The sequence below is a fragment of the Podarcis cretensis genome (genome assembly GCF_951804945.1).
Source record: "Podarcis cretensis genome assembly, chromosome: 2".
Classification (NCBI taxonomy): domain Eukaryota; kingdom Metazoa; phylum Chordata; class Lepidosauria; order Squamata; family Lacertidae; genus Podarcis; species Podarcis cretensis.
In genome coordinates this window covers 127,582,612-127,602,865 of record NC_137171.1, presented here as the reverse complement: position 1 = coordinate 127,602,865, position 20,254 = coordinate 127,582,612, and the positions used below count along the sequence as shown (strand labels likewise).

The window sequence follows — 20,254 nt, the reverse complement described above, 5'->3', positions numbered from 1 at the left end:
AGAAGGGGGGCTGCTCAGCTTCTGTATGGGGGACCCCCCAGATTGGGGAGTCCCCTCTTCATCTTTTGGCCTGTCGGGGAGGGAGGGGCACTGGGGGACAAGGGCTGCAGAGTGACCCCTGGACTCATCCCCCAAAGGGAGTCGTCCCCCAATCGCTCTTTCTGGTGCAGGGCATGGGGGGGGGGCGAGCTTTGTCTGCGGGGAGGGAGGGAGGGAGGAAGGGGTTTGGGGGGGCACAGGGCGGTTTAGGGTATAAAAGGGTCTGGGTTAAAGGCGGATCTACACAGATCCTCATGGATCCTATACTTTTAAAAAAAATAACTCCAGCAAGTCCAGTGTCAAATCACACCTGGAAGGCACGCCTACAGACTGGACTATAAAAAACGTGGATTCAATACTTTGCTGAGCTGCAGCACCACAAAAACACGGATCCTCATGAATTCATATGATTTTTATATTGAAACAAAATAAAAACACCATGATACTCTGCTACACCACACATTTGTCTGTAGGCAGAACCAAAAAAATCACACATCCACTGTTTCATGGTACCGCAATGGCGTAAAAACATGGTTAAAAAACACAGATCCTCATGGATCCTCATGATTTTTACACTAGATCAGCCCAAAGTCACCATCGGATCAAATATGGGAATAGCCTGCACCACAAAAATCACGGATCCACAGCTTCCTGGCAACTCCGTGGCCCAAAAACGTGGTTTTGAAGCATGGATCCTCACACTTTATGCATTGGGTCACCCCAAACCCACCATCAAATCACACATCATAGCCAGGGGCATAGCCTGCACCACAAAAATCCCATGCAGCTTCAGGCAGGTGAAGTCACTAACATCCATGGAAAAATATACCTAAGGCGAATTCTGGGACTCCAGAACCCACAGATACCTGCAGAGTCTCTAGCTCAGGTGTGGGGAACCTCTGGTCCTCCAGATGTTGCTGAATTCCTGCTTGCTGGAGTTGACAGGAGTTGCAGTCTAGCAAGAGCTGGGGGGGGGCAAAGGTTCCCCACACCTCACCAGACGAAAAGGATTCTGCATATGCTCAGGAGCACATTTGCCCTGCAGTCTTTGAAATGCTACATCCCCCTTAGAGGTCAAGGATTTCTGTGCATGCTCCAGGACACTCAGCCAAGGTGCCAGGATTTTGGTCAGCCCAAAGCTGGCTGCTGCACTCTTGAGACGCAACATCTGCTGAAATTGCTAATAAATTTGCACTGGCTTCCTCGCCCTTCGAGACTATCTGAGGTGGGGACTGGAACAGGCCTGCCTCTTTGAGGACTTGCTAATTTATTTTAGCACTCCTTTGGAAACAAGCAGGTATGTGCATATTTCCAAATGTGAATTCTGCAGGAAAAACAACAGACTGTGAAGCATTCATGTGCCCATGGCTCTGGAATTCATGTGCTCCCATGCCAGAGAGGTTTTATGAGCGAATTTGATGGTTCCTTTCCCCACTTAGGCCAGAATGGTGCCCCACGCGTCTGCCTTTAATGTTATAAAGGGACCCCTGACCATTAGGTCCAGTCGTAGCCCACTCTGGGGTTGTGGCGCTCATCTTGCTTTATTGGCCGAGGGAGCCGGCGTACAGCTTCCTGGTCATGTGGCCAGGATGACGAAGCCGCTTCTGGCGAACCAGAGCAGTGCACGGAAATGCCGTTTACCTTCCCGCCGGAGTGGTACCTATTTATCTACTTGCACTTTGACATGCTTTCGAACTGCTAGGTTGGCAAGAGCTGGGACTGAGCAATGGGAGCTCACCCTGTCATTGTGGGGATTTGAACCACCGATCTTCCAATCGGCAAGCCCTAGGCTCTGTGGTTTAACCTACAGCGCCACTGGTTTAACCCACAGTGCCACCGGTTTAATCCACAGTGCCACCCGTGTCCCTTTAATGTTATGGCCCACCATTAAACTTGCATGCACAACGAAATGTGCCACCCACACGGAAAGATCAGGCTGCATATACCCTTTTCTCTCCTGATTTGAGTTCCACCTGAAAATTATGTGGCAGAAGTTACAAATGCTTGCAAATCCATGCCCCTGCTTGATTCACAGAGTGCAGAAGGGTAGTGATATTATTAAGGCCCCTGCAGCAAATGTAGAAGAAGAGAGCCACCAAGCACCTTAGAAACAAAAGGACTTATCGGGGCAGAGCCAGTCGTAGGGCTAGAGAGTTTGGGATCAGAGCTTTCTGCAGGCGGAAGAGCAGGAGCCTCCGAGTTCTGACAGAGGAGCATCACCACTCAGGAGGGGCCAGGTGGGGCCAGGTCCTGGTGGGGGGTTGCCACGGTGACAAGGACCCGCCCTCCTTTGTGACATCTCTTGCTTCTCCTTTAAAAGCCACTGGCTTGCAGGCAGCCATTGTGGGTTAGTGAGGAGAGGTCAGAGGAGAGAGGTGGCGGCGGCGTTTGATGGAGAGTAAGCGGAGGATTAGTGCTTTGTTCTTTTTTCATTTTCTTATTTTGATTTTGATTTCATTTATTTCCTTTATTTTATTTTATTTATTTAGATTTTCTTTTATTCTTTTCTTTTAACACTTTTATTTATTTTGTTTTGTTTTTTGTTTTTTGTGCACACCTGTGCATATTCTGTATATATATTAATTTTTTACATAGAGTAGTTAGGGTTGAGTGTAGGGTTAGGGCGGGGGTTAGGTATAGACTTAGGGCAGGGGTTGGGGTTGGGGTCAGATTTAGGCTTGGGTGGGCATTTTAGATAGTTACTTTAGATAGGAGGGTGGGATCTTTTCGTTGACAACATGGGCAGGCTGTAAGTAGCATCCCTTTCTCTTCATCTCCGGGGGGGTGGGGGGGGTGTCACAAACTGGGAGGTTTTTCTGGTGGACACCTGAGTATCAGGTTTGTCCCTGTCCCTGTCCCTCCCTTGACCTCCACATTACACTCATTAAGTAAAACAAAAGAAAATATATACATGTTTCTGTTTCCCAGCCAAGTTGAGTGTCCCCTCTTGTCCTGGCCAAGTCCCCAATCCATGTAGCTTGGATCCACTCTTCATAGAATCATAGAGTTGGAAGAGTTGGAAGATGGCCACAGGGGCCATCGAGTCCAACCCCCTGCCAAGCAGGAAACACCATCAGAGCACTCCTGACATATGGTTGTCAAGCCTCTGCTTAAAGACCTCCAAAGAAGGAGACTCCACCACACTCCTTGGCAGCAAATTCCACTGTCAAACAGCTCTTACTGTCAGGAAGTTCTTCCTAATGTTTAGGTGGAATCTTCTTTCTTGTAGTTTGGAACCATTGCTCCGTGTCCGCTTCTCTGGAGCAGCAGAAAACAGCCTTTCTCCCTCCTCTATGTGACATCCTTTTATATATTTGAACATGGCTATCATATCACCCCTTAACCTCCTCTTCTCCAGGCTAAACATGCCCAGCTCCCTTAGCCGTTCCTCATAAGGCATCGTTTCCAGGCCTTTGACCATTTTGGTTGCCCTCCTCTGGACACGTTCCAGTTTGTCAGTGTCCTTCTTGAACTGTGGTGCCCAGAACTGGACACAGTACTCCAGGTGAGGTCTGACCAGAGCAGAATACAGTGGCACTATTACTTCCCTTGATCTAGATGCTATACTCCTATTGATGCAGCCCATAATTGCATTGGCTTTTTGAGCTGCCGCGTCACACTGTTGGCTCATGTCAAGTTTGTGGTCAAACAAGACTCCTAGAGTCTTGGCCTGATACAGCTTTGCAGATGCAGCACAGGTGGCGGCTCTGTGTGTGTGTGTGTGTGTGTGTGTGTGTGTGTCTCTTTCCCTTCTTTTTGGAATACAGTGGTCCCTCAGGTTACAGATGCAAATGATGAGCAGAGCTCCTGCAAACTCGCCCCCCCCCCGGTTGGCCGAGAGGAAGGGGGCAGGACCCTCTGCTCCCTGACTTGGGGGATCACCCCATGCAGCCCTGAGATTCTCCCTTCTCCCAATGCACCCCGGGGGGGGGGTGAGAGAGGGGATTCCCAGGAGGGGAGACCCAGGCAGGTCGGGCCAGAGCTGTCAACTTTTCCCTTTTCTTGCGAGGAACCCTATTCGGAATAAGGGAATTTCCCTTTAAAAAAGGGGAATGTTGACAGCTCTGGCTCTGGCGCAGGAGAGTGGCCCCCCCTCTCTTCCCTCTCCTCTCCGGACCCAAAGGGACCTGGAAGACAACAACGAGGACATGGGGCGGGGGGGAAAGGGGGTTTCTGCCGAGGGTGGGGGTCCCTCCATCCGGGATGCTGGAGCTGAGAGTCCTGCCTGGCAGGGGGGGGACTGGACGCCCCCCGGGCTCCCTTCCAGACTCTCCTAGGTGAGGGGTCCCCTGATTCTTGGGGGGGGCTCAAGGGGGTCTCCCAAATGAAGCATCTCTTGGGGGGGACTCGGGATTTTTGGGGAGTCGTCTAACTGCCATGGGGGGGGGAGAGAGCGGCAGGCGGAGGGGGGGAAAGGGGGTTTCTGCAGAGATTGGGGGTCCCTCCATCAGGGATGCTGGAGCTGAGAGTCCTGCCTGGCAGGGGGGGGACTAGACGCCCCTCGGACCCCTTCCAGACCCTCCTAGGTGAGGGGTCCCCTGCTTCTTGGGGGGGGGGGTCTCCCAAATGAAGCATCTCGAGGGGGGGCGATGCACGTGGTTCCTGACCCGGAGGAGGAGGAGGTTCCTCTCGGCTCGCCAAGGGTTAAAAGCAGCAGAGCCGGATTCCTAGAGAGGACCGGAAGTGGCGTCGTGGGGGGGGCGAGGTCCTCCCCCCTGGCCCAGGCCCCTCCCTGGCCAGCCCCCTTCTGCCTCTCTGGGGTGAGTCTCGCCAGGGGGAGAAGGGGGGGTCGGGGCTGCGGGGGGGGGGCAGGTCAGATCCTGCGGGGGGGCCCAAATCGGGGGGGCGGGCGAGGGGGGCCAGGGCTCTGCCCCCTTGGGGAGGGAGGGGGCTGCGGAGAAAGCCCTTTATTCTCCATCAAGAGTTGGGGGGGGCATTCTTCCTCCTCTTTGCCAGGTCCCTCCGGCTTTGCTACTGTGTCTTTTCTTCTGGCAGATCAAGGAGAAAGGGCAACATTGTTAGCAGGGCAAATAGAGGAAGATCCAGTATTCTTACTGGATTAAGTTTCTAGCATTGCTCAGCCTTTTTCTTTCCTTAATCAAAAGGAAGTCTATTGGCTCACATGTTTTCTTCGTCAGTTGTCACTTGATATGGATGTCAACCTTCGGAACGTCTTTTGCATAGCAAACTATACCAAACTCGATAGCAAACTCTATCCGGTCTAGGGAACCCCCCACTAACAGGGCCTCCGTCTGGTCTGGATGAAGCCCTGTACTCTCAATAAATAGTTGAGGAGGGGGGTATTCCTCCTCTTCACGAGGTTTCATATAGATGTTGAGCAACCCCACACTGAAGGCTCCATGAGGTTGAAGAGCACTCCCCAAGCAACACTCTCTGGGAACATCCATCCCAGTAGGACCAGGACCAGCGCAAAGGGGGGGCACCCCTAACTGGGACAGGCGCTCCACGGTCGATGGTATCAAAAGACGCTGAGAGGTTGAGGAGAATTAACACGGACGTTTCCCTTGTCTCTCTCTTGACAGAGGTCATCATACAGGGTGACCTGTATGTTTCAAGGAAATCAGTTTCCTCTAAGAGTGCCTTCGTCCGGTCCTTGACCACCCAACTCCAGAACCTTGCTCAGGAAGGGGGTTTAGCAACTGGCCAGTAGTTAGTTGAATTTTCTGAGCATGCTTGTTCAATGAACGTTTTACTTTTCCTGATGGTATATCAATTTTATAACAGAGCAACACATTCGCTTTGTAGGATTTGCTGGCACCTCTGATTCGCACAGACAGAACGTGGCAGAAGATTCCTTCTGATTCCTTCTGATCTCTTGGAGGCTTCCTGAGGGCACAGATGGATGAGCAAGACTCAGCTGGTCCTGAAGCGGGAAGAGACCGTGATATGCAAACTGGGGGAAGTGGGGGATTCTGGGAAAACTCCATGCAGAAGATCCTGGGTGAGGAGGACACTCTCTGCTCAGATGTGCAGAGCCAGCAGGTCAAGCAGTTCTGCTACCAGGAGGCCGAAGGACCCCGTGAGGTTTGCAGCCGGTTCTGCCAACTAGACCATCAGTGGCTGAAGCCAGAAAGGCACACGAAAGCAGAGATGCTGGACATGGTGATCTTGGAGCAGTTCCTGGCTGTCCTTCCCCCGGAGATGGAGAGCTGGGTGAGGGAATGTGGAGCAGAGACCAGTTCCCAGGCGGTGGCCCTGGCCGAAGGTTTCCTCCTGAGTCAGGCAGAGGAGAGACAGCAGGCAGAGCAGCAGGTGAGAGAGACTGTCCTCTGGATATTCCCAAGGGGCTCTGAACATCTGGATATTCCCAAGGGGCTCTGAACATCTCAAAATCTCTAGTAATGACCCATCCTTTTTTGGGTAGCACCCAAGGAATGAGATCTGATACCACTAAAGTTTTTGTTCTCTAATCCCTCATTTTCTCTCTCTTTTTTTTTTAAATAATATTTTATTGCATTTTGACAGTAAAGGAAAAAACACAAGAAGAATACAAAAACACAAAGATACAAAAATACAAAAATACAGAAATGCAAACATTTAAGATAGAACAAAAAGAAAAACAAAATAAAACAAAAGTCCCTTTTTTTTAGTTTCTCGTCTTTAATTAACTTATTTTCCTGACTTCCTCACGCCTCCCTTTTTTGTATTCCATTTAAAGATTGGTTCAGCAAATTCATATCCTGTTAATTTATCCTTAATTATTTTTCCTCACATATTATAGCTTCAAATTTTCATCTAGTCTCAATCCATTCTTACATATTCTTATACCTTATTACTAGAACCCCTTCATTTCATTTCAATGTCATTAACATTCAAAAACTTTACAGTGTTTCTGTAAATAAATTTTAAATTTCTTCCAATCTTCTTCCACCAACTCTTCTCCCTGGTCTCGGATTCTGCCAGGATTCTCTTTTGAATCCTTCTTGTTCTTTCAGGGAAAGGATCTGTTAGCAGAAATGGGCCCTGATTCCTCTGAGGCAGAGAGGACTCTGATGGACACCAGAGAAAGGCCAATGGGTAAGGAAGAAGGAGAATTTTCACGGTAATATTTAGTGGATTTTGAAGGTAACAATTGAGTTCTTTTCATGTTTTGATGGGAGACATATGAGACCAAAAGCCCAGAGGAGCAGAGACAGTATTTTTACACAAATAAAATATGGGTTAAAGTGTTGAAATACGCTTAGCAGGTGAGACTTTTTTCTGAGGGTCGTCTGTACAACTGAACCTCAGAGAGAACAATACACTCTGGCTTTCCAGTTAACTTTGTCTCTTGCAGGTGAGAGAACGATGGCAGCAAGACCTCCTCCTCCGTCTTTTCATGGTGGCGAAGGGGAAGCAGTGCCTGTGGAACCCGATCAGGTATGGGGAAGGAGACTTGTGGGGAAAGAGGCCGAGGGGTGGGGCAGCCTTTGAGCCCAACAAATCTCTCACCTTTTCTTGGCTTCTGTCAAAGTGGCCCTTCACGATTTCCGCACATGTATTGAATTTTCTGGACGCAGCTCACATACCATAAAAAGGTGCCAGGATTCATCTAACTCAGCTGCACATTTTGGCACTCGAAAGACCATGGAGTGCGCCTCCGGGGGTGAAGTCAAACTCTTGGAGAACCACAGCCTTTGCTGTGGCTGCAGAGACCAGTGAACTGACCTCCTTGGGGCACAAGCCTGGGCAGTGTGGATGGAGGTCCTGGGCTGTCCAGATGACAAAACCTCACTCTTGGCCTCTCTGACGTGATCCAAAGAAAAGCAGAGCAAGATGTTTGGCATCAGCTGGGCTGTAGGAGTTGCTGGAAGTAGGCGTACAAGACTCCATCCAACCGCCCTAGGGACTCCATTCCAGATTTGTGTTGGCTTCACTCCGTAGCCTTTTCTTCTCCCGAAGATAACCCGCAAGGCAGAGGAGGTTTAGGATCAAAGTTTTCCTTCTCTCAGTTGGGTTCCCTTCCCAGGTGGACCAGCCCCATCTGCTCTGCTCTTCTCTCTGAAGCACAGGGAGCAACCACCAACTTGACTGCGGGACCTACTCTTGTTATCTTCTGCTCAGTGTGCTGAAACTAGTCTTAGCACGGACAGGCAAGTCCCTAACTCACTGAGGGTTTAAGACCCATTGGTTCCCTTCACCTGGTTTAGCCGGTCAGTCAAAGCTCTTCCCAGGATTGTGGCCGCTGTCTCATGCTGACAGCCACAGGTGAGAGCAGAGAGCAGGATGGGGACCAAAGGTGGACAAACCACCCCAGAAGGAACGTGTCCACCACCAAGGGTACTGTCACCCCACACACCCCACAAGGATGAATACTCATAATTTAAATACACAATAAAAGAGTTCCACTAAGATGTTAAAATAAGCATCCGTATTGAACATGTGCACAAAGCAATCCCATTCAGACATTATCACAACAGAGCAATCTTTATGTTGTCTAAGAGGAGGACATTTCCCTCTTTCTTTTAGGGTCCGGTGTGCTTTGAAGATGTCGCTGTTCGTTTCACGGACGAGGAATGGGTGTTGCTGGATCCTGACCAGAGAGCTCTGCATAAGGAAGTCATGGAGGAGAATCGTAGGATCCTGGACTCTCTCCGTAAGGCTTCCTGCTGGATCATAATATCTGTTTTGAAATTCCAAGCGTACCTCTATGTCACAAACCGCCAATATTTTGATGCAGCTCAATGGAAGGGTATCAACTGTTTTCTCTGTGAATATTCTTCCTCCAGTTACACCTTTTTAAACAATGACCAGGATGATCTGAACTAGCCAGGCCGTCTTAAATGTAGGCTTCACAGTGTGGTAGTTATATGCCTGGAAGTTGACCCAGGTCGTTTGACTCTTAAATATCCTTTGATTCAGAAATTTACAACTTATATGTGGTACATAAAGAACATCTTACACTCTGATTTGCTTTACTTCAGTTCCCAATTTGCAGTTTAAATATCCCGAACCTTTACCCCATATTTTTACAGTTTTACCATTAACTATTAAAATTTCGCCATCAACAGTTAACATTTCTTGTACCACCAATGAAATTTACATTGTGACGCATGGACATGCTCCTGAGTCAACCAACGTCACTTCTGACTTCTCATCTGACAGACTCATTTCGTGTGGAACGAGATAACGGTATCTTCTGGCTCGGTTGCAGTTTGATTGCTTACTTTGAGATTTCTTCACCTTTGGAGCTCTGCAAAACTTGGCTGTATGTCCCTCCTTATTACAGCTGCAAGAGCGCTGCTGGCGTTGAGTTTTAAACCCCTGAGCCTCTTGGGCTTGCCAATCAGAAGGTCAGCAGTTCGAATCCCCACGATAGGATGAGCTCCTGTTGTTCAGTCCCAGCTCCTGCCACCCTAGCAGTTAGAAAGCACACCAGTGCAAGTAGATAAATAGGTACCACTGCAGCAGGAAGGTAAACAGCGTTTCCGTGCGCTCTTGTTTCTGTCACGGTGTCCCGTTGTGCCAGAACAGTTTAGTCCTGCTGGCCACATGACCTGGACAAACGCCGGGTCCCTGGGCCTGAAAGCCAGATGAGCGCCACAATCCCATAGTTGCCTTTGACTGGACTTAACTGTCCAGGGGTCCTTTGCCTTTTACCTTTGCCTTTATCACAGTTGTAGAAAATACTGTATTTTTCGCTCTATAGGATGCACTTTTCCCCCTCCAAAAATGAAGGGGAAATGTGTGTGCGTCTTATGGAGCGAATGCAGGGGGGAGGCAGGCAGGAAAAGCCGCCAAAAGCCGCACACAAGCTCTGCGCGGCTCTTGTGGGCTTTTCCATGGCTAGTCAGTCCCTTTGCTGAAGGGGCGCTGGGCAGAGAGGGGGAGAATTTTTTTTTCTTGTTCTCCCCCTCTAAAACAAGGTGCGTCCTATGGTTGGGTGCGTACTATAGAGCGAAAAATACGGTAATCTTCTTATGAATGCCCTTGTTACTTCTCTGAGAAACGAAGCTTAAGTTAGAGAATCTGATTGAAGAATCCTCTCTCCTTTTCAATGCATTCCTTTGTTAATTCAGAGTGTTAAATTTGGATTGCCATCCATTCTGGATACGAAAAAGTAAAAAAAGAATTCCAAAAGATCCTAGAATATTGTTCCCATTCTGTTCTTCAGACAGAATATTCTGCCAGCTTTAACTTTTCAATAATAGTTAAAATTCTGTCACATGACTCTGGCAATCTTTCTTTTCTTCATGTTTTAGTCTAAATAAGTTTCTTATTAAATTGCGAAGGAAACCTTGTAAATTCATAAACTTTCTTTAAATTGTCAAGAACTTCTCTGGTGGTGAGACACCTGCCTCAATACATAGTATCGCTTCAAGTCTGTCTAACACTATTCTCAGTCTCCTAAAGGTCAAGGGACCCCTGACCATTAGGTCCAGTTGCAGAAGACTCTGAGGTTGCGGCGCTCATCTCGCTTTACTGGCCGAGGGAACCGGCGTACAGCTTCTGGGTCATGTGGCCAGCATGACTAAGCCACTTCTGGCAAACCAGAGCAGCGCACAGAAACACCGTTTACCTTCCTGCCGGAGCAGTACCTATTTATCTACTTGCACTTTGATGTGCTTTCGAACTGCTAGGTTGGCAGGAGCAGGGACTGAGCAACGGGAGCTCACCCTGTCGCGGGGATTCAAACCGCCAACCTTCTGATCGGCAAGCCCTAGGCTCTGTGGTTTAACCCACAGCTCCACCCGTGTCTCCTATTCCACTGTAAAATTTCCTCTATCCATCCAAAAAAATTCTTTCTTCTTTTTAATCTGGTTTTAAAAATTGTTTTTGAGAGAATAATTAAGAGAACAGTGACATCGAGTGGTCAAATTATTAACATCAGTGTCTGAGGGAGAACCCTTTTTCTGCGGTGTTTATATGCATGGAGGCTGCCCCAGATCGTCTGACCCTTTAAAAAAATATAGCTCTTTTTCCCTCCTAGGAAAGACTGCACAAGATTCTCTGTTTAGAGTTTAAGCAGAAGACATTATATTACTTGATATATACTAAAACATGTTTATATGTGCTTATATCAAGTTTATAGATATATATTCTTTACTGATTTTGATTATTTCTACATTTAATCCATTCGTTATTCAAGACATTATAAGCTACACACAAAAAGCCAAAATAATTCAACACCAAATAATCCTGCTACATTAAGTCTTTAGAGTGACTGACATGTGCTTCTATCTATATGAGACTTTACAGACTTATTCTGAGGCACATAGCAGCATAAAACAAGCAGCAGCTGCTCTCACAGAAAATCTCTCTCTCTTACTCGACAGTTGAGAACAGACCTAACTGAAAAAAGGGCCACCTGGAATCCCAGTCACCCTTTCCACAGGATTTTAGAGGCAACATTCACACATAGAGTTGTTAGGGAAGTTGGGGTAATTTCTGTCAGGTTTTGGGTTTTTGTTTTAGCCTCTGCCAGTTTTTTAAAGAGAAGACCAATGTCAGAGTTGGAGTGGATTTCATGATTGTGGCAAACAAAATCCGTCCTAGAAAAGGGCCAGACTTTTTGAACCTCTGGTTCCCATAAATATGTCCGTGTGCGCTGGGCCCAGGGGTAACCCATGAAACGCGGTCCAGAATCCAAAGGTTCCATGAGGAGTCAGTCCGACAGGGCCAAGGCAGGACACAAGGCAGGAAACCAGGCAAGGACAGGTACAGGATCTCAGGCAGGGTCTAGCATACAGCAATGTTGCTCCCACAACCTGGGGTGGGGTCCGACAGCCTTTTATCTTTGTCGGGCCAGTCCTGATTCCCCATTGACTCACCTCCCTGTCTCACCCAAAGGTGAGCACTCCTCTGGCGAGTACTCAGGTCTCTCCTCTCAGACCTGAGTCTCTGCAGCTCAGGAGATGTTGGTGGGTTACTAGACCCAGAGGCCACCTCAGCCTCCCCTGACCCAACCGGCAGTGGAGCAGCTGTAAGTGATGGCCCAGCTGGAGGCAACGAGGCAATCCCCGCATCTGGAGCCAGGGCAGGCTCAGGCCCCTGACTTGGCCCAGCTGGTGTTTGCTGCAGGGGAACCTGTGCAGACTGGGACTCTTCAGGATCAGGCCCCAGACTTGGTTCAGATGCCGCCTGAGGCGAAGGATCCAGTGCAGCCCGAGTCCCAGGCCATCACACTGTGAATGCTGTTCAACAAAGGCCATGACCTCTGTAGGAAGACCTCGCATCTTCCATTCTTTCTCTTTCACAAACATTCATTAGCAGTGTTTAATAACTGGGGCTCGCATTTTTTCCTGAGGATCTAATTAGTTTCTCTCTTCATTGTAGGTGGTGATGGATTGGAAATGAAGAATGGGGGAGACCACAACAGAATCCACACAGTGAAGAAGCCATATCAAGATTGGGAGTGTGGAGAGAGCTTCAGTCAGAGCTCCCGTTCCTATCGAAGAAAGCACAGTGGGAAGAAAGGCTATCAGTGCTCAGAATGTGGGAAGAGCTTCACTCGTAGTGCCACTCTCACTTCCCATCAAAGAATTCATACTGGAGAGAAACCTTATCACTGCTTGGAATGCGGGAAGAACTTTAATACAATACCAAACTTCCATCGACATAAAAGTATTCACCGTGAGGAGAAATCATATCAGTGCTTGGAATGTGGAAAGGGATTCAGGTGGAAGAGTAGTCTTGATTCCCATCAAATAATTCATACAGGTGAGAATCCCTATCAATGCTTGGAATGTGGGAAGAACTTTAATAGAAGCACAAGCTTCCATCGACATCAAAGAATTCATCGTGCGGAGAAACCCTTTAAATGCCAAGAGTGTGGAAAGAGCTTCAGTCAGAGCACGAAATTCATTGCCCATCAAAGAACTCACAGTGGGGAGAAACCCTATAAGTGCTTGGAATGTGGGAAGAGTTTCAGTCAGAGGGTGAATCTCACATCCCACCAAATAATTCATACAGGGGAGAAACCTTTTCAATGCCTTGAGTGTGGAAAGAGCTTTAGTCGCAGCTCCCATCTCACTTCCCATCAAATGATTCATACAGGAGAGAAACCATATAAGTGCTTAGAATGCGGGCAGAGCTTCATCCAGAAGGCAAGGCTCACTTCCCATCAAATAATTCACAGTGGGGAGATACCATTTCAATGTCCAGAATGTGGAAAGAGCTTCACAAGGAAGGAAGGTCTCATGCTCCATCAAATAATTCATACAGGGCAGAAACCATTTCAGTGCTTGGAATGTGGAAAGAGCTTCAGTCGGAACTCCTATCTCACTTACCATCAAAGAATTCATACAGGGGAGAAACCATTTAAATGTCAAGAATGTGGAAAGACCTTTAATCATAAGGTAAGTCTCACATCCCATCAGAGAATTCATACAGGGGAGAAACCATATCAGTGCTTGGAATGCGGAAAGAGCTTCAGTCACAGGGCCAATCTCACATCCCATCAAAGAATTCATACAGGGGAGAAACCCTACGAGTGCTTGGAATGTGGAAAGAGCTTCGGTCAAAGGGTGCAGCTCACATCCCATCAAATAATTCATACAGGAGAGAAACCGTATGAGTGCTTGGAATGTGGACAGAGTTTCAGCCAGAAGGCGAGTCTCACTTCCCATCAAAAAATTCATACAGGGGAGAAACCATATCAATGCTTGGAATGTGGGAAGAACTTCAGGACGACCAACCATCTCACTTCCCATCAGATGATTCATACAGGGGAGAGACCATATAAGTGCTTGGAATGTGGAAAGAGCTTCAGTCACAACCACAATCTCACTTCCCATCAAAGAATCCATACTGGGGAGAGACCTTACCAGTGCTTGGAATGTGGAAGGAGCTTCAGTTGGAAAGAAGGTCTCAATTCCCATCAAATAATTCACAGCGGGGAGATACCATTTCGATGCCAAGAATGTGGAAAGACTTTCAGAAGGAGGGCAGGTCTCATTGTCCATCAAAAAACTCATACAGGGCACAAACTGTAGTAGAAATGGGGAAAAAGCTTCCCTTCCAAGAGGAGTCTAGCTTCCAATGAAGAAATTCATACAGAGTGGAAGCATATCAGTGCTTGAAATGTAGGAAAGGCTTTAATAAAAGCACATACTTCCATCAACATAACATTAGTCACCGAGGGCAGAAACTATTTCAGTGCCAAGATTATGGAGGGAGTTTCAGTCAGAAGGAAAATCTCACACCCAATCAAAAAACTCACAGCAGCGAGAAGCCATCTCAGCACATGAAATGTGGAAAGAGGTTGATTAAGAGGGCCGGTGTCATCGCAATAGGTATATATAGGATTTAATTTGGGGAGGCTTTGATTAGTATGTGGGCAAGGATTGGAAGAGTGTTCTTGTCATTCAGTGACCCAGCAACAGAACTTGACCAGGGGGACATTTTTGTCAGTGTCTCACATATATCCTCAAGCAGGTGACCTTGTTCTTCTTGCCCAGCTGAAGTGTGGAAGAAATAAAGAGTGTGTGTTGAGTTAGACTGGTGTCCGGCAATCTTCCCTGTGGCTATGAGCCTTTGGACTTCTCCCTGGCTCCAAACAGTGTTCCACAACAGCGGTATGTGCCTTGTGTGGGTGCAATAAATAACAGTCCGTACGCAAGCTTCTTCCTAATCTAAGAAGCTTTAATTCATGTGCAGCATAGCAAAATAAGTCATCTGGGAGAAAGAGCAGACTTCCTCCCGTTCGTCAGCAGAAAACGAAAGTAACTCACACACGAAGAAACATTCCCGTATGTGAACAAGCCACACCTCGGTAGGCAGGGACGATATACTGGACTGTTTAACCCTGCAAGTTCTGATTTTCCTCACACCTCCTCTTGTCCCGCATACTGAGGGAAACTGTAAGTACAACTACTTACCCCAAGAACAACCCTTCACAGAACTCCCCACGACGCTGGAAGCTCAAAGGTTTAGTGAACCCATCTGCCAGGTTCTCCTGGCTTGGACAGTACTTCAGCCGCACCAATCCTGCCTGGACACTTTGACACACATTCTGGAAACGTATGTCCAAATGTTTGGTTCTAGACTTAAACTGTCCAGACTCTGCCAACTTCAGACAGGGTTGATTGTCTTCCCAAACAGTAATGGGCAAACAACAATCCCCACAGATCTCTTGGACCAAACACCAGTAGAACTCCAATTCCCTACACAAATCAGACAACACACTGAACTCAGCTTCAGTAGAGGAAAGTTCACTAAGACTTTGCTTTTGGGACTTCCACCCAACTCGAAATTCCCCAAACTTCACTACCATCCCAGACACCGATTTCCTGTCTCCAAGATTTGCCCAATCGCTGTCAGTCCAGTACATGAGCCGTGCGTCCCCTTCAACTGACAACGTGAGGCAAAAATCTTTGGTATCCTGCAAATACCTCAGCACTCTCTTGATGCCAAACCAGGCACTCGCACTGGGCTTTGTAGCCTCCTGGCTGAGGAGGTTCACAGCAAACGCTATGTCAGGTCTGCTCCACTGGGAGAGATACAACAGACTCCTGTAAACCCAGCGACAGCTCATGGCCTGCTTGCCTGCTGGCAGCTTTGTGGTGGAGACCTCATTGAGTTCAACTCAATTCCCATTGCCTCTTTTCCTGGCTTCTGCTTCAGGCAATTGTTGAACTTCCTCAAAACACTCTGGTTCGCACTATGCCAAACCAACCCACACACTAGTGACCTCCCTTTAGTAGTCCATATGGAATGCCTGAGCACTACTTCAGGTGCCCCCTCTGACCCACTGGGGCCAGCTAGTGCATCCAAGTCACCAGAAGACCCCCCCCCCGACTTACTGCGTCTTCTGAACTTCTGCACTGGACTGGTAGGAGATGAAGGCGCACTCCTTTGCTTTAGCTTAATAGCCTTTGGAGATGCCCTTCCCTGTTCCTGCTCCTGGTCAGAGACCTGATCCTCAGCAGCAGGTTCAGTGTCAACCTCTCCCTCCTCAGCAGAATCAAACAGACTCTCTGAGAGAACGTCAGGATTCCCATGGATGCGTGTCCACCCACTCTGCTCACAGAACTCAGCACTCCTGCTGACTAGAACCTTTGACTGATCACCTTCTGGATAGGCAACTCTCCACCCCTTTGTCCCAGGTTCGTACCCACAAAAGATAATTTTCCAGGACCTTGGGTCACCCTTCCTGCATTGGGCCTTTGGCATAAGAACCCAAGCCTCACACCCAAAATGCCAAAAAATGCTGTCCCTCTTCCATTCAATGGAGAGACAACAGGTGGCAAGTTAAAAAGTGGTCATTCAAAGGTGCAGGAGTGAGTGTTTTGATAGTTCCAAAAGAACCCAAAACAAAGAATGCTAAAAGCTTTTATACAACTGTAGGAAACACACCAATGCTTGCATGGAGAAGACATTCAGAAGTCAGGAATTTCTTCTCCTTGTCTACAGGGCAGTTGCTTCCTGACCCTTATCTTGAGCTCAGGCCAGGCGTAAGTGGTATTGGGGTTGCAACTGGGGAAACATCTTGCTGTGTCATCAACTCTGGATGCGTTGTGGTGGGGACTGTGGGAACGAAGTTATGCCAACCTGGTACTCAGCTGGGTGTGTGATGTGCCAACTTCCGGGTTATGGCTTTCAGGTATTGTCGTGCCTCCCAGGTATCATTCCCCTCCCCCTTTGAAGGACGTACCAGTGTCAGTACCTGGACTGGTGTCAACTGAGGGTTTCGAGGGATATTCAACAATATGCGGAAGCAGATCCAGTTTACAAGGAGTAACAACAACCCTCCTGCTATGCTTGCTAATGCTTTAACCCTTTTTCGTGTTAGGACGAAAGAAGAGAAAGATAAAAAAAGATTAATGGAAGGGGAGAAAAGATTAAAGGATTTCTGGTACTCTGTCCTGCAGCAAAACACATTATTCACTCATTCAGATCCAAATGTTCTGTCTCCTCTAAACCAGTAAATCCAGATATTACAAGTTCCTTTTCTCTTTCACACAGAAACTGCACAAGAAATGGAAATCCTTGATAACTGTCAGTGATGATTTGTCTCTAATTACGCATGTTAACTTTGCCATTTGAGCCAACCCCTATAGTTTCATCAGCCATTCTTGGGTCAGACTGTATCTTTGCATCTTTGTGTATATAGCAATCTCGCAGCTATAATATATTGAAGTAATCTTCCGTAATCCTTTTCTAATGGTGTGTCTAAAAAGTGTCCTGGTGTCAAATGAATATTAACTTTTAAAATCTGCTGTATCAAAGTATGTATTTGAATCCAATATATATTCTAGCCTGTTTACGTGTCCATCCAGCATGATAAAATGTCCCTTTGTGTTCTTGGCATTCCCAGCAAACATTTGAAACATCTTTATACATTCTGAAAAGTTTTCCAGGAGTTAAATACCAGCGACATCACTTTATGAAAAATCTCTTTGAGATCATAACAAAATGTAAATTTTAACTCCTTAGTCCACATAGGTTCCCACTGTTCTTTCCGTATATTATAACCAGAGTTTGTGCCCCTTTCTTTAATCATTCATTCTTTCACCTGTTCTTCAGTCTCAAATTTCAGCAATGGTTTATACATTTTGCACCATCTGTGTACTGTGGAGTTTCAAAGTCTGTCCTTTCTTGCTCTATACCATAATATTTTTTATCCAGCTTAATCCTCTCTACTAAAGGAGGGAACCAATCAAGATTGTAACCGTCCATTATGAATTGCTCCCTTTCTTTCCTGTGAAAATCCTGTGAACTCAGTTCCAGCACCTCTTTTTCTCAGTTCCGGCACAGGTAATGCCAAAATACTTTACTTCACCCCCCGCCCCAAGGCTGAGCTTCTCTCTTACCTCCCAGGTCCTGCTCCAAAAAATATAACCCATAATATTTAGAAAGAATTAAATACAGATGATTGTTTATGCAGCCCAGTGAACAGTTGCAAGGATATCTTTTTGCAGTGTCAACAGTCCCATCTGAGAGCAAGACCAGGATAGAGAACCGTCCTCAAAACAACCACATGAAATCAAAATAAAATATTTCAGAATTTCTTGAAAGGAGGTACCATTGCTCCAGAGACAGGCCACGACGCTGGGCTTTGCTGTTTCCAAAGAGGAGTCTGGCAGATCACAGTCTCGGCTCCTGGACTGGCACACCCGGCTTCTAAAATGGAATTAAACAACCATCGCAGAAATCTTATCACGCCCGTTAACCTGCTTAGTTATAGCAGCCCAGTGCTTTAAGTCAAGAAATCTGAAGTTGGGGGACCTGGAATGCCACTGAGACTGTACATACCCTACATTTGAAGCGCGCGCGTGCACACACCACAAAACACACCCATACTTGAATGTATTTTAAAGTTGTGTTTTTTAAAATGTTCCATTTATGTGTCTTTGTTATGTTCCTTTGGTGCAACTTTTTCAGGTTCCCTTTATGGATGGAGTGTTGCTACTTCCGTATCAAAGCATAATATATTTTAAGATGTTATGTTAAGAGTAGAAATGCACCATTTGGTCCACAGTGATCTGCACTGCTAAAGTATCATAAATGTTGTTTGTCTGGAGAATTCAAGGAGGCGAGGAAATTATTAACCTGCTTGCACAAGTTTAATGTTGTTTGGAGACTATAACTCCCAGGAATTTCATATTAGCTTTGTGTTTGTGCGTGTTCAGCACACAGAGTTGTAGGTGAGATTGAATAAAATGTGTCCCGGGAAATTCACTTTGACTTCTTATTCAATGTTTCGAATGTGAGTTCACTTACAGATGAAAATAGACCCAGTGCCGGATTTATATATAGGCTAAGTAGGGTGATGCCTAGGGCCTCTAAATCTAGGGAGCCTCCCCGGCCCGCCCGGCCCCCAGCAGGCAGTCTCTCCTCTCCCCAAATTGTGAACCCAAGACTTCATGCGAGGGCAGGGCGACATGGGCCCAGCAAGTTTGAGACTCAAGGCCAGCCAGTGTGGCCCAGTTGAAACTCTAGGGCACAACTTGATTTTTTTTTTTGTGGGGCCTGAGTTCACAGCCAAAGTCTGCAAAATCTTAGAGATAAGAATTGGTGTGCTAGGTCATTTTCAGAAGGTCAGCAAAGCCCTTCAGAAATCAGGCCTGTTATTGAGTTCTTGTACAAGTTTGTACAGTTCACTTCTGGATTTTTGCAACCAATCTGTAACTACCGTATTTTTCGCTCTATAGGACGCACTTTTTCCCCTCCAAAAATGAAGGGGAAATGTGTGTGTGTCCTATGGAGTGAATACAGGCTTCAGGAAGCTATCCGCAAGCCTTGGTAGCCGGGCGGGAATTCCCGCCGGGTTCCCAAGGCTTGCGGATAGCAGCCTGCATCCTGAAGCCCGGGGAGCGCTGCACAGCGCCCCCGGGCTTCGGTCAGATATCCGCAAGCCTTGGGAGCCCAGCGGGAACGTTCCCGGCGGGCTCCCAAGGCTTGCGGATAGCAGCCTCCAAACCTGACCTGGTTTGGAGGCTGGCAGTGGGGAAAGCAGCGCTTCTCCCCACCGCCAGCCCCACAAGCTCGGGGGACAGCGGGGAGGCGGAGCGCCACCTTCCCGCTGTTCCCCGACCTGGTCTTTGGGGTTGGCGGTGGGGGAAAGCAGTGCTCCCCCCCGCCAGCCCCAAAGAGCAGGTCAAAAGGAACCCAAAGGCTCCAGAGCCTTGCAGTGGACTGCACATTTTGGGGGGTAGTTTAGCACGGGAGGAATTTGAGCTGGGCAGCAGTTACATTACTTATTCAAAGCGTTTTACCTAGAAATTGTTCCATATGCCTGCTATTGTCATTCCTGAGAGAACCAGTTAGGCAAACTTTGTGCACTCCTGTGAATACATGGTTGCTCTGAGGTAATTGGGATAGCTGTTTCCTCACATGTAGAAGGCTTCGGGTGAATGCACCTTGAACGCACAGAATGCACCTTGCTTTAGAGGGGGAGAACAAGAAGAAAAAAAATTATTTCCTGTTCTCCCCCTCCTATGGTCTGGTGTATCCAATAAATCGAAAAATACGGTAACTGTCTTATATGTTCAAATCTTTTCAATTTCAATTGTTGTTCTACTTCTATGAGGTTGCCCACTCACCTTTTGCATTAACATTTTTTAGGGGTATTGCTTCCACTGGGGAAAGCCAACATGGTGTCTTCTGTTCCAATAGGTTTTTATATTTTTCCCATACAGGTTTTTATATTTTTCCCATGCTTTTTCCCAGCAGAGACAAGACGCCTCATAATATAATTTCAAATCCAGCAGAGATTATCTTTTGATCCATAAAGTCAAACAGTGTTGTTGTTTTATGTTCCTTTGGTGCAACT

At 47.2% G+C, this 20,254-nt stretch overlaps 1 protein-coding gene across 3 annotated transcripts in view; it reads left to right on the top strand.

Annotated features, from left to right (window-relative positions):
* Positions 1–5,775: 5,775 nt before the first annotated feature.
* The window catches only part of LOC307209507 (uncharacterized protein), a 200,319-nt gene continuing 185,840 nt past the window's right edge, over positions 5,776–20,254 (top strand). For 2 of the 3 annotated variants that reach the window (XR_013835625.1, XM_079964622.1), the window contains exon 1: positions 5,776–6,312. Coding sequence is in view for 1 of the 3 variants with exons in the window: in XM_079964622.1 (XP_079820748.1) it covers positions 5,899–6,312 (414 nt within the window). In the remaining 2 variants the exon portion in view is untranslated. Of the gene's footprint in view, positions 6,313–8,531; positions 8,636–9,050; positions 9,172–20,254 lie in introns of those variants that run through there. The other variant, XR_013835626.1, reaches the window with a different exon arrangement.